The 14,537-nt window shown below is 38.8% G+C and overlaps 1 protein-coding gene across 2 annotated transcripts in view; it reads left to right on the top strand.

The window, feature by feature from the left end:
- The window catches only part of Sarm (sterile alpha and armadillo motif), a 328,620-nt gene that overhangs the window by 286,291 nt on the left and 27,792 nt on the right, over nt 1-14,537 (top strand). For both annotated transcript variants that reach the window (XM_090374247.1, XM_090374248.1), the window contains exon 6: nt 8,099-8,201. In XM_090374247.1, coding sequence (XP_090230373.1) covers nt 8,099-8,201 — 103 coding nt within the window. The remainder of the gene's footprint in view (nt 1-8,098; nt 8,202-14,537) is intronic.

The following is a 14,537-nucleotide window of genomic DNA, read 5'->3' as shown; positions in this document are numbered from 1 at the left end:
GTATTTGAAGAAAGAAAAAAGTGAAGCTACCTTTCTTAATTTTTAATACTTTAGTTTACTAAAATATTAAAGTAATTTTACTAATCTTTCCTTGGCAACATTGGCACTACTCCTGTCTCCCCACAGCGGGGCTGATAACCCTTGGTGAAAACAGATCACTCAAGGCCAAAAGGTCAAGCTACTGTGGATGCTGACAGATTTCATTCATTAGAGCCTCCAAGCTTGATATAGAATATGACTCCGGTCATTCAAAGAGAGCATAGACCAAAATACAAAATCATGACACACCAACTTTTCTTGTGATTGATTGGTCTGTGTTTTATTGGCGCATTAGCAACCAAAGCTGTAATGCACCAAAACCAGGTCATATAAAAGAAAACAGTTAAGCTTTCAGTGACCTAACAAATTAGGTCACTATATCAAAATATATAACAATAAAGAAATAACAATAAAAAGTTAAATTTTAAATATGAGTAAAGAGGTTTATCGATTTTAAATAGCTAAAAACAGCAGACACATGCTCATCATCAGATAAAATCTGACTGAATGTATAAGGCTCAGCCAGATGATTAAATTCGTAAAATATAAAACACAGTCTAGTCTAAAACGTGGACACTCAGTTAAAATATGACTAATGGTAAAAAGGTGCTACAATTCTCGCACATAGGAAAGTCATCTGCTCTCGGCAGTAATGCATGCATTTGATGACTTTGTCCTATGTGGAGGCAAGTTAGAACAGCTTCTTCTCTAAGATTCCTGTGCAGACTAGACTGCCAGTGTTGTATCAAATAAGATTGTTGCCACTGGGAGAATAACCTACTGCATATTACTTGCCTGTAGCCTGTATAGGGATTAACAGGCTACGATTGTTGTGAGATTTCAGCAACCTGGCTTTAGTGTCGGCCAGTTTATTACCCTTGATTCCAATGTGGCTTGGGATCCAGCAGAAACAATATTGAAAGCTTGCTCAGAAAGAGATTGAAGCATTTGCTGGGCTCGGGTAAGGGGTGGATGAGAATTATATCTCATTGCCAATAAAGCCTGTAGTATACTTAATGAGTCAATATGTACTATACACTTTTGGTAATTGTGGGTTTTAATGTGGTCCAGGGCTAACTCGCTTCAGCTGTGTATCTGCTGCATTTGTGGGGAAACTTCCCAGATATAGTGTTATATGGGAAGATGGCAGCAGATCCGACAGATAACACTCTGACTTCGAACCATCAGTGAAGAAAGGCAAGTCAGAGTAGTCAACTTGGTGGGCAGCATAGAGTTGTTGGTAGAACGAAGTTGGATGGTGGCCTTACCCCAAATTTACATGGAGAAGTCACATGATGGTATTTGAGCATGCCAAGGTAGAAGCAGTTGCTGTCATGATGTGGTAACATAGTTTACCATGATGTTTAATTCTCTTTGTATCTCCTGGACAAATACCAAAAGGATTGTTGGCAGTCTGGCAGGTGTTATACAGATTCTCCCATCGTGGCTCAAAAATGGATGTCCACATAGGTTTTCATTTTGAAAGTATACTTTAGAGAAAATTACTTTCGCTGAAACAACAGTGGTGGTTCAGCTGCTTCGACATATAAACTCTAGACAGGGGATGTTTGAAATGCTCCAATAACAATGTGGATGGCTTGATGGTGAACTAGGTCTAGCCATCATAGTTTACTGTTTCTTGCTGATGCATATACTTGTAACCCATAATCTAATTTACATCATCAAATGGATGATAAAGGCAGAGTAAAGTGCACCAGTCTGCTCTCCATTTGTGGGATGAGTTGGCTCAGAGAAGGTTCAGCCCCCTTGTGCACTTTGTCCAGAGTTGAGAGATGTGTGTTAAAAATGTCAACTTATTATCAAATACAAGCCCCAAGAATTTTGTCTCAGGTGCTACTGGAATGATATTTTGTCCAAGCTTCGGTTCTGGTTCAGGATAACAATTTCATTTGTGACAAAAGTGTACACAGATGGTCTTCTGAGGTGAGAACTGAAACTGTTAGCCATTGCCCAAGATTTGATGTAGTCAGTGGCATGGTGCAGTTGTTTTTCAGTAACCCAGTTGTGTTGTGTGACTGGGAGAAGTTAAAGTCATCAATGAAGAGGGCACTATTTACAGTTGGAGGAAGTTGTTCAGTAATAGAATTAACTTTGATAGCAAGAAGCGTAACACTTAGAACTGATCCTTGGGGATTGCCTCCTCTTGGAAAAAAGATTGAGAGAGAGAGAGAGAGAGAGAGAGAGAGAGAGAGAGAGAGAGAGAGAGAGAGAGAGAACAGACCCCACATGAAATTGGAATGAATGGTTCAATAAAAAGGGCTAGATAGCTCGTAAGACCCAGATCACAGGTATCATTTAAAATTTGAAATCTCTGAGCCATGTCATATCAAATAAAAATTGATACCAGATGCTCACTTTTGAGGAAACATCTCAAATAGTTTCTAGTCATTATTAAATGATCAAGTGTTGACCTGGTCCTTCGGAAGCCACATTTACTTTGGGAAGGAGGTCATTTGCTTCCAAATACTACCACATGAGGCAGGCATTCACCATCCTTTCCAGGACCTCTCACAAGCAGCTTGTGAGAGCAATTGAGCAATAATTATTCAGATGCAATAATTATTCAGATACTTTCCTGGCTTTGGGAAGTCAAGCACAATTGCCTTATGTCAGGAGTCTAGAAATTTGTCTTCAAGGTAGATTCTGTTGTGCGAACAGAGCAACCAGTCCATAGATTTAGATGAAAGATACTTAATCATGTCATAATGGATGTCATCTGCTCCGATGGCACTCACCTGGAATAATGATAGTGTCACTTTCATTTTCCATTCTGTGAAAGGTTGATTGTATTCTTCACAGTTATTTGAAGACAATTTCAAATGCTGCTTTTCAGCATCATGTTTGAGGGCCAGAAACTCAGAGGCATGTAAGATGTTTTGGTGGACACTCACAAATGTCTCCCCAAGAGTGTTCGCAATTGTGTTTGGGTCTGCAGTTGCACATCCATTATGCTCTAGGACTGATGAAAGGGTGCAAATATGTACCTGCTTCATTTTCAAGACTTTATCTCAGACAAGCTTAGGTGATGACACCAGGTTCACGGAAGATGTGAAGTGGATCCAAGATTCCTTCTGACTCTGACGTCTAATGTAACGTGCTTTAGCACGTGCATGTTTCAAGGCTGTTGGGTTATCTATAGTGGGATAATGGTGAGATGTCCACCACATCTTATTATGAACCTTTCTTGCTGCTTTGCATTTATTATTCCACCACAGTTTTGGAAATTGTGGAAGCCGAGTCGATGTCTTTGAAATGCAATTGCCGCTGCTTGGACAATACTGTCTGTGATTTGCTTTACTGTGTCATTAATTGGCTCTTTGCCAACAGTAGTGGTATCAAATGATGCCAGATCTTTGAAAGCATTCCAGTCAGTGTGATCCGATCTTCCACCATAGTATCCTAGACAGGTGGCATGGTCTCTCATTGCAAAGGGTGGATATCACAGGGAAGTGATCACTACCATAAAAGTTTTCTTGAACCTTCCATATACAAACAAGGAGAGAGAGAGAGAGAGAGAGAGAGAGAGAGAGAGAGAGAGAGAGAGAGAGAGAGAGAGAGAGAGAGAGAGAAGGGGAGCATGTGGAAAGATAAAGGTAAAGTGCAGCCATTATCAACCGACTGCAGGATGGAAGCCTCCTGAACAATTCATGCTGAGGGAAATGGACCATAATAAATCACAGTAAATGTACTGGTAGGCATGTGGAAAAAGGTGTTATGTCCCACGTCTAAAAGAGACAGGTCATTGTTTTTGAGCATGTGCTCAATAGTCTGACCCCTTCCACTGATGTCAGTACTACCCCACAGAGTATTGTGTCCACTGGAACCCTAGTAACAGAAAAGGGGAAGGCAATTGTCTAATGAGATCATTGAGGTCTGCCTGTGGGATGTCATTCCCATGTAGCAAATAGATGGAGCAAACAGCTAAGAGAAACCCTACTGATAGACTAACTGCTACCACCTCTAAAGTGGTGTAGCTTCAAAGGAGGTATTTGTTACCACAATGATGGTGACTCCTCTATGGACAGGTCCATTCCCAGCTCTGTCTTTGTGAAAACTTGAACAGTCACGCAAGTAAGGGTCCTCATTTGCCTTTAAATATGTCTCCTGTGAACAAGTTGGCTCATGCATACACAGGAGGGCCTTGATGTCATCACTATTTTGATGGAATCTGCAGCAATTTCATTGTAAGAATTTAAATGTTGCGATTCTTAAGATTTGTTTGAGAGCCAGAAACTCAGAGGGGTGTAAGATGTTTTGCAGACACTTTCGCAAATGTCTCCCCAAGAGTGTTTGCAGTTGTAGTTGTCTGCAATTGCATATCCATTATGCTCTAGGAGTGATGAAGGGTGCAATGTGTATCTGCCCTTCATTTTCTGGACTTTCATTTGGTGACTTCCAAAGGGATGAGGGCTTTGTTTTCTGAGTCCTGGATTTATCTCTGTTTGGAAAAAATAGGGGTTGGCCTGTATCCGTTTCTTCTTTTTTTGCAGAGTTCCAGGATAGATTTGTCCTGTACCTCCGTAACTTCTACATCCATTATTTCTTGCATTGTCGGTGGCTCTTCCAGTTGTTTTGGAGTTTCTTTACCACTGTATTTTGGAAGTGGTGGAGCACTAGGAGATGCAGATATAGGAATGGTAGCTGACTGTGATGTTTGGGTGGGCTTTTGTGAACTCAATAAATAACACGCAGTTGGAGTGAATGACCCTTGGTGGAATAGGCATATCAATTTGGATTCCGATGGTACTCTTCCCAGAAACTTTCCAGGCTTATGAAGGCTTGGTGCTATTTATTGGTTGGATGCGTTTTCTGTCCTCCTGATAGGAGATTTTCAACTCTGTTTTTAGTTTTTGGATTTTTTTTTTTTCATCCTTCCACTGCTGGCATGCTTGAGAGTATACCAGCAGTGGAAGGATGAAAAAGAAATCAAAATTGCTCTGCTTGGCAGTTAGTACAATTTGGCTTAGAAGTTAAACATTCCTTGCTCTCTTGGTCTTTGGCACTACATTGATCACAGGCAGGGGAGCCACAACAGGCTGTTGAGAGTGGCTGTATTTTTGACATTTAAAATACCAAATAAACATAAATCATCAGTAGGCAGTTTAAGTAGCCTGCCTTGATAGAACTTGGATGCCGTGAAATGCTGAATGCAGTGTCAGATAAAGAATGGTGCCCCTGCCCAAGGTGCCATTCTTTAAGGGGCACCAAATTTTACAAATCTTGAAAAAAAAAAAAAAAATATATATATATATATCCTTTGTAAAGGGGCACCGATAAATCTTTCTGCCCAGGGCACGGAAATACCTTGGACCAGGCCTGGTTGAATGTGAGGATGAGAACTTGCATAGGGACAAGATTACCGTTCCTTTGCATTGGATTCTCTTGACAGCTGTCACCTGATCACCTGACAGCTGATCAAGGTGTGAACCTTGATCTTTTAATTCAGAGCAGAGCTCTGCTTCAGAGACATGAAGATCCCATTCTGATATGGCACCATGTGAACAGTCCAGTGTTTTACAAGGGATTACAATAATAGGTATTCTCCTTATCAGTGTGGCTTTCAGAAGTTGCTGTGCATGTTTTGGACTTGTAGCTACAACTAGAATGTCCCCAGAGTGTAGTCGTTTGATGGACTTTGGAGAAACTGCAAACTTTTCTAATCCTTTCTGGTTGAAGAAAGATGACATTTTCCCAATTATCTGCTCTCCAGTGGAATGGAGAATTAGCACTAGCAGTGTCATTGATGGTGATCTATCAAAAGTTCTGGGTCTTTTTGTACTTATCACTGTCGTATGATCAGTTAGGTAGGAACCTTTTTGGGGGCCCCAGAAGAAAATGGATTTAGATTCCTCATAGAAATAAAATAAAAATTTTGGATGCCCTAAGTACCTCACCTACCACAGAGCCCTAAGAAGGGATGCCAAGTTCGCTTCAGAGCATCATACCCACATTTCCAATAAACAGGACATGATCAAGCCAAGCTGACAAACTGAATGAGTATTTTGCATCTACATTCATTCATGAGGGATTCTGTAGGGAAGTGGAGGCAAGAAGTTTATCAAACTCTTAACAGGGAACTAAATAATTTTGTAATAACTGAGAGCAAAGCGGAGGAGAAACCGTTGAAGTTAAACATAAGGAAGGCATCTGGGATGGATGGGATCTATTCAGTTATATTAAAGGAGGCAGCAAAGGAAATAAGCAAATCATTAGCCATAATTATGAGAGCAATCCTTGAATTCATTGAATGCATTCTTTACTGAATGGTATATTGCACTTTACATAATGGGTTTCATAGATGGGTTTTATGTATGATACTGTTTGGATTTCTTTTTTCATTTTGGCATCTGACTTCATTTCATCGTGTTGGTTATTTAATTTTAGTCAATTTATCTGCCAATATTATTTGGATTTTCAATAGCAACTTCAAGTTGTTAATATTTTTGAATTTCCTCCCCTGCCTCAAAATAATGCACAGTTAAATCAATTTTACTGCTAGTTTGCATAGCTCTACAATGACTCTACATTTGCATTTGTCTTGGTTAATCACACCATTTGACTATTCATGATGCATTCGGTAGAAAAAGAAAACTTGGGTGGGGAATGTGTGAATTAATGAAAATTTGGATAGAGCATACACATAGCACAAATGCATTCAGCTCCTTTGACATAAGATGGCCTCAACAGTGCCCACCCCATATACATACAATTCGGACTCTCTCCAGGTAGAGTAGAGGCAGCAAGATTATACACTAGCTGATCTGGATACCTCCTAGAGAGTTACCAATAGGATCAGTCCAGTGGACTATCTAGCAGCCAGAAAGTGGTGGTATTGTACCAGATAATGAGCCATCTTGCTTCCTTGCATAATTTAAACTACTAATACAAAAATGGCCTGAACCAAACCAAATGAAAGAGATATCTCCTCGGAAATCTCTTGAATCGTCAGTTGTTGATCCAATTGAACTATGACATGGATTTCATTGATGTTTTAGTCATTTCAGGATGTTGATGGCTGATTCTTTCTTCATCTTCAGGCAAAATATGTGGTTAGCATCGAGTCCTCATAATCAGGCTGCTGATTTCATCAGATCAGCAACTTCTGCTTTTTTTTCAAGAAAGAACTGTTCAGAGACCAGCTAACATTAGAACTGGCTAGCAGAAATAAAATTGGAGAAAAAAGTACTTTGAGGAAAGTTGATATTATATTAAATAGACTTCCTTTTAATCCTGTCAAATGGAATTTTAACTACAGCCATTATCAGTCCACTTAATATATAAAAAAAAATTAAAGCATGTGTGTACCCTGTATGCACGAAAGATGTTTTATGTGACAACATCTTTGGAAGATGTTGTCAACATCTTTGGCTTGGAAGAGGTTAGGTAAATCCATTTGTAAAATGGTATGATTGTGACATCGAGACTACATCAGCACAATAATAAGGAAATATGATTGCGATGTCACAATCATACTTCCTTAGTATGATTGTGCCATCACAGTCATACTTCCTTAGTAGTATGACTGTGATTATGTATGATTTATGTATGTTTTATGTTCACACCCGCTACTTATTCTACCGAACCAACATTAGTGACTGAGTTAGCGTCATTTAGGATGTGACATTATTTCTGTCTCATATTTCCATTACACTTCCATCAGATTCCATTATTAGGTGCTGCTATATATGTTTTCACATCAATAATCTCTTTAGTTTCTTAATACTTGATATATGAAGGCATCTCCCTAGCCAGGTGGGAAGGAGCAGTAGTGCGTAGCACATGCTTCTTGATTAGACCGGGGTTCGAGCCCGTCACCACCAAATACGGAGGATGCGGAAAGGTCAGGGAATGACCACCGCATATCCCCGGAGCAATATGGCCTTAGTTGCTAATGCTCCTAAAAACCAAATAACAAACAAACAAACTTGATATATGTGGAAGAAATGTGATTAATAATTTTTATCAAAGGATTAAAATAATGAATAGTAATTTTAAAAAACTTGTCCTATAAAATTTTTTTCTGTATATTCGTATCCAGGATTAGCAGAATTGTGTGATCATGGAGAAGAAGAAGATAATAGCAATAAATGTCTTGATGTATTTGTTAGTTACAGAAGATCAAATGGATCACAGTTAGCAAGGTAAATATTGTTTACAGATATGTTCAAAATAATCATTAAAAATGTGTGGGCTGCAAAGGTAAAGTATTGGATATTAAAAAATATAAAAGAGGGATAATCACACTAGCAAAAATGAAATAAAAAAAATTACTTTTATTTTCTTAAAAATGACTCTCAGTTTTCTTTATTATTCTGTTTTTTTTTTTTTTTTTTTTTTTAAGGAGAAAACTGGAGTAACCCTCATAGCTTAAAACCAGTAATAACTTAGAAGTGAATAGAAAATGCCTCAGAAATGTTTCCAGCACTACTGACTTAGTAACCTTGTAACTTTTGATTCTGATTTTATTTCGTTTATCAAGTGTATGATTTTATTTAATGAAATCAAGTATAATCAAATGCCTTTAAAATGGAATTTAATGAATATTGATCCTGTGAGACCAGTTTAAAAAAAAAAAAGCTTATTTGACAAATAAAACCAACAATATTTTAACATCAGCACATCCTTTTCACAGATCAAATAATACCAAGAATTATTAAGGTCTTCATTGCACCATACTTATCAAAAATAGCTCTGGCACTAATGCTATAAATATATCAGTGGATTAGTATTAGTAAGGCCAAATGATGCAAGGAAGTGGACTTTTCTGCATCAGCCCAAATAAATTAAAAATAATCACAACAAGTATCAATAAAACAAAATATTCATACTACTAATTCCACTTTAAACTTAGTAACACTGACCCTGCCAATTTGGGAGGCAGTATATTCCAGTGCCCAGCAACTGGCTGCCCATAGGTGAATTTCATAAATTTGTCTTTATTACCTGAAATTTTATATTTGTGCCCCTTCACAGTTCTTGTCTGACTAGGAGGGAGGGTAGACTTTCCTCATTCATTTTATTTAATCCTTTCAGTGCCTCATATGCTTCGATCAGATCTGCATCTTCGATGTTCACTTATAAAACTTTGCAGTTCACACTTTTTTTAAAGTTGTTCTTCATATGTGCTTCGATTTTTACTCATCACTAATTCAGTCACCCTTCTTTGAACTTTCTTCAGAAGTTTTATGTCTATTTAGGTGCCATCTGCAGACCTGAATGTAATATTTCACATGTAGTCTAACCATCACTTTGTAAAGAGAAATAATTATGTCCTTTTTTCAACTAGCAAACACTCTATAAATCATAGACAGGAAACCCTTGGCTTTCCTGATACATGATGTTATTTATGTATCATGATAAACTTTACAAGAAATCTTTGGCAAAGAATGCAAAAATAAGTAACCAAGAATTCTTTGCTTATGTTAACACTAGAAGGAAAGGGAAGATTACATTGACCCACTAAATATGAATGGCATAACTATTAAGCAAAGAAAGAGATAAGCAAACACTTGGCCATAATTATGAAAGCATCATTGAATTTGGGGAGGTCCTTATGAATTGGAGATGTGCAAATGTCTCCCCAGTTCACAAAGGGGGATCCAAGGATGAAGTGAGTAATTACAGACCTGTAATCTTGACTTGCGTTCTAGGAAAAAAAAATTGAGTTATTGGAGAGGTAATGCAGGACCATCTAGACAGGAATGCAGTTATACATCAGTCACAGCAGGTATTTGTTTAAAGTTGATCTTGCTTAACCAATCTGATTGGATAATATAGTGCATGACAAAGGAAATGGATGCAAAAAATGATTTTAAGGTTGTATACTTAGATTTCAGAAAAGCATTTGATACTATTCCACATTAAAGACTGCCATACAAATTGAAGCAGTGGGGCATGAGGGAAAAGATACTGCTGTGGATAAAGGGATGATTTAAAGCCAGAGAGTGGTTATCAATGGGCACTGCTCTTCTCGAACTACTTAGGGGTATTCTCCAGGGTTCACTGCTGAATCCATTATTGTTTTCATTATTTATTAATGATATTGATGAGATGTCATACACCCTGTTAACCTTTGTGTCATCTTCGTGCAGATGACACGAAGGGTGTCATCTTACACCCTGTTAACAGGGTGTATGCTCAAAATTTAAAATTAGGCAGCTGGCCTAATTTTTCTAGATATTTCTGGATGGCCTAATCTAGAATAACATATTGATTGTGTACTACCACACTGAAGGCTGTAGAGAAAAAAAAAAAGACTTAGGGTAATTATGCAGTCAGACATGTAGTTCTTTGAGTAGTGCAGACTGGCTGCTAGGATAGCTCATAGGGTTTTGTTAATGATATATAGGAATTTTGCTGCCATGGATAAGGACGTATAGTAAGGTCACAACCTGAGTATTGCATACAGCTCGGGATGCCTCATTTTAGGAAGGATGTAGATTTATTGGAACAGGTGCAGAAAAGATCAACAAGATTAGTGAGAGGAACAAAGGGGAACTGTTACCAAAAAAGACTTCAGTTCTACAAATGGTAGCATTTGGAAACTAGGCACCTCTGAGGAGATGTGATTGAGGTGCTTAGGCTCTGAATGTATTGATTAAGCTGAATATTGATGACATCCTTACTCTAGCTCAGACAACACACACATTGGGACATAAATTTAAAACAAGGAAGCATTGTTACATGATAGTGAATGTGTGGTAATTTGCTTTCATCCAGAAGGTAGTTGATTGTTGTAACAAACTTCCATCTGCCATTGTGGAAGTGAGTAGTTTGAATAAATATAAGGAAGAATTGGTCAAATTATTAGAGGAGAGGGACAGATGATGTGGAAAGTTTTTCTTCCTTTTTTTTGGCTGTTACTGTTTAAGCCCACTTCCTTGCATCATTTGCCAATACTAATACTAAAAATATCCTCTTCATTGAAAGTCTGAAACAGCTACACACTCTGCCTCACTGATCCAGTTCTGAAATGTGTACAGATGGTTACAAAAATTACAACAAAATTGGTGTAGCCAAACTTACAATGACACAACATATAATTTGTTGAGATGTGAATCCTACAACTAGCCATAGGCCATATCCATCAGTTATTACTTCCACAGAGCATAATATATATAGGCTCACAAAGTATATTTCTGACTTTGCAGGGAGGGTATGCATCTTCACACTTTCTGCTAAATAAAATAAAGATTACCATCAGTAAACTTTAGAAAAAACATCAGGTTGTCAAAATATGGCATATTCCAGGTGATATATTGGAATCAATGGAAATAAACATGCTAATAAAGCTACCAAAATTATAACTAGTCCTATTGAAGCAGCCTTTAAAAATGGTTAATTTACAATGATTATAAGTCGAAATACCATGTGCACATAAACACATCATCATTGATAAAATCTACAGTAAATCAAACCAGATCAAATTCCTACTCCAAATCAAACCAGAATTGCAATAACCTAACTCTTATAATCAGGCAAACACACAAGAGGAAGTAATACTTTCGAGACTCCTTATCAGGCATGCATATCTTACTCATTATATATATCTGCTTGTTCAGAAAGACCCTCCAACATTTTGCTGCTCTCTACAAGGTCTGTCCGGAAAGTATCCAGCCATGTAATATAAAAAAAAAAAAAGTAATTTACTTTTGGCACCTTAGTCCCCTTCAAAGTACTCCCCTTGGAACCTCACACACTTATCCCAGTGTTGCTTCCACTTTTCAAAACAATCTGCAAAGTCCCTTTTTTGGGATCGTCATCAGCTACCTCATTGGATTCTCCTTAATCTCATCCGTGGTCTGAAACCTCCTCCCTTTCAACAGCGATTTTAGCTTTGGGAAGAGCCAGAAATCGCAGGGAGCCACATCTGGACTGTAGGGGCCTGACAGACCTGGGTGATGTGATGTTTTGCCAAAAAAAGCCTGCACGAGAGCTGAAGAATGGGCTGGTGCATTGTTGTGATTAAGCTGCCAGTCACCACTTGTCCACAGCTGCAGCCGTTTTCTTCTTACTGCATCCCTCAGCCAGCGAAGGACTTCGATGTAGTACTCCTTAGTTATTGTCTGGCCTGGAGGAGCATATTCGTGGTGGACAACACCTTCATGATAAAAAAAAACCCCGTTAACATGGCCTTGATGTTTCTACGACTTTGCTGTGCCTTCTTCAGATGTGAAGAATCAGGCAACTTCCATTGTGAAGACTGGGCTTTTGTTTCAGGGTCATAGCCATAGACCCATGACTCATCTCTCGTTATGACCTTTTTAAGGAAATCTTGAGTCATTGTTAGTGATTTCAAGCAAGTCCTGTGCAACTTCAGCACGAAATTCCTTCTGCCCTTGTGACAGGAATCACAAAACAAATTTTATGGCCACACGTTTCATGCCAAGATCCTCAATCAAAATCTCTGAAACAATAGTCTGTGGAATCCCCACATCTTCTTCTAATTCTCTCACTGTCAATAGTTGATTTTTGTTGATTGCAGCTCGCACACATTCAACATTTTCGGGTGTTCTGCTTGTTATTGAGCAATTAGACTTCACACAAGCCGGTATTTAAATAAACAGAATTTTCAATACTGCAACTAAAACACTTTATTTACGATAAAATAAAATAAAATAAAATTACAAATATAAAAATGGAAATATAAGTTAAAACTGATGTGGTTTAATTTACAATAAAATAAAATAAAATATAAAATGTGAAATAAAATATGATGATAAAAGCGATAAAAACAGTGAAATAATATACTAAAATACCGTAACAACTGTAGCTTTCGGAGATGGCGATCTCCTTTCTCAACAGCATACTTCTGCTGTGCAGCACATCCTTAAATAGCAGATCCCAGCACTCATCACATGGTTACTCAGGAATATGGTTGGAATTTCCCATTTACACACCGGAACTGGAAATGGCTCGGGAGCGCGCTAGCTGAAACCGTTCATCTCGTCCAAGAACAACGGTTTCAAAGAGGGGATGTAAGCATACACCCCTGTCTCTATTAATGGTATTGCTAGCTGCCCCAATACGTAAACTCTCAAGCCATTTACGGTCCCAGTACCCCTGTGCATGATGCGTGTTGACAGCATCCTCCGGGGAAATTTGATGTTGCTTCTCCCAGAAGTGTTCTGCCACGGTAGACTTCCCGTAATTTGCAGACTTTATTGCATTCATATGCTCCCCCAGACGGTCTTTCAGTCGTCGCCCGTCTCACCCACATAACACACCCCACAATCTGGGCATTTAATTTCGTATACCACCCCACTGTTGGCTTCTTTCATTATGGGGTCTTTGACACGGGATATCACTGTGTGTAACCTCCGTCCCGGGAGTTTCACACAGCGTATCTGACACCCCCGAATTATTCGTGCAATGTGGTCTGAAAAGCCCGGATAGTAGAGAATGTATGCAGTACTCACAGGAGTGAACGGCTCATTACGGGTGGACTCTGCTCCTCTAATAAATCTGTCCAACACCCTCTGGGGGTAGCTGCATTTCTTGAGGTCTGCCGTGACACGAATAATTTCATTATCTTTATCCTCGGAAGTGCTACAGTGGGACCACACCCTATCTATTAAAGCCTTGACAACACTATCCTTGTGTTGGCTGGCTTGTGCTGAGGTATAATGGGTATATTGACCCCGGCACATGGGCTTTCTAAACACCTTGGTCTTGAGCCTACAACCATCCCTAATTACCAACACGTCAAGGAATGGTAGGGTCCCCTCTGCTTCCACCTCCAAAGTAAATTTGATAAAAGGGGAGAAGCTATTAAGTTCATCAAGTACCTGGTCCTCCCTCCCCTTTGGTATAATGGTGAATGTGTCATCAACAAATATTTTTCATTTGTGCATGGGAAATTCCAAAGCCTCAAAAATTCTGACTTCCAATTCTTCCATAGCTAGGTTAGCCACTATGGCACTAATGGGGGGGGGGGAACCCATGGCTGTACCATGGACCTGCCTATACATGACGTCTTGGAAAACCATGGTGGTGCTGGATAAACAAAAATCCACACCTTCACAAATATCATTAATACGTAGAGGAGACCTAGTACTTAACAATACATCCTTTTCTAATGCCATTCTAACACAATGGACTCCAAATTTGATAGGAATACAATTGAACAGTGATGTAACATCGAAAGAAATCATAATTTCATCTTCTCGTATAGTCTGTCCGTTTATAAAATCCACAAACTCTTTGCTATTCTTGATGACAAAGTTGAAAAGTCCTACTATGGGTGCGATCAACTTAGCTAGGTACCTTGATAGAGCGTACGTGGGACTATTTATGAATGATACAATTGGCCTGAGTGGTATGCCCACTTTATGTATCTTAGGAAGCCCGTAGAATCTGGGTAAGCGGCATCCAGCAGCATGTAATGACCAATATACCTGCTTGGATATCCATCCTGACTTATGCCAACGCTGTATAAGGTTATTCACTTGTCGCTCCAAACTAACCAACAGATTTCT

The sequence above is a fragment of the Mastigoproctus giganteus genome, chromosome 5, assembly GCF_048544385.1.
Source record: "Mastigoproctus giganteus isolate SK-2022 chromosome 5, ASM4854438v1, whole genome shotgun sequence".
NCBI lineage: Eukaryota > Metazoa > Arthropoda > Arachnida > Uropygi > Thelyphonidae > Mastigoproctus > Mastigoproctus giganteus.
The sequence above is the reverse complement of the archived record's forward strand: the minus strand, read 5'-3'. Positions and strand labels throughout refer to the sequence as shown.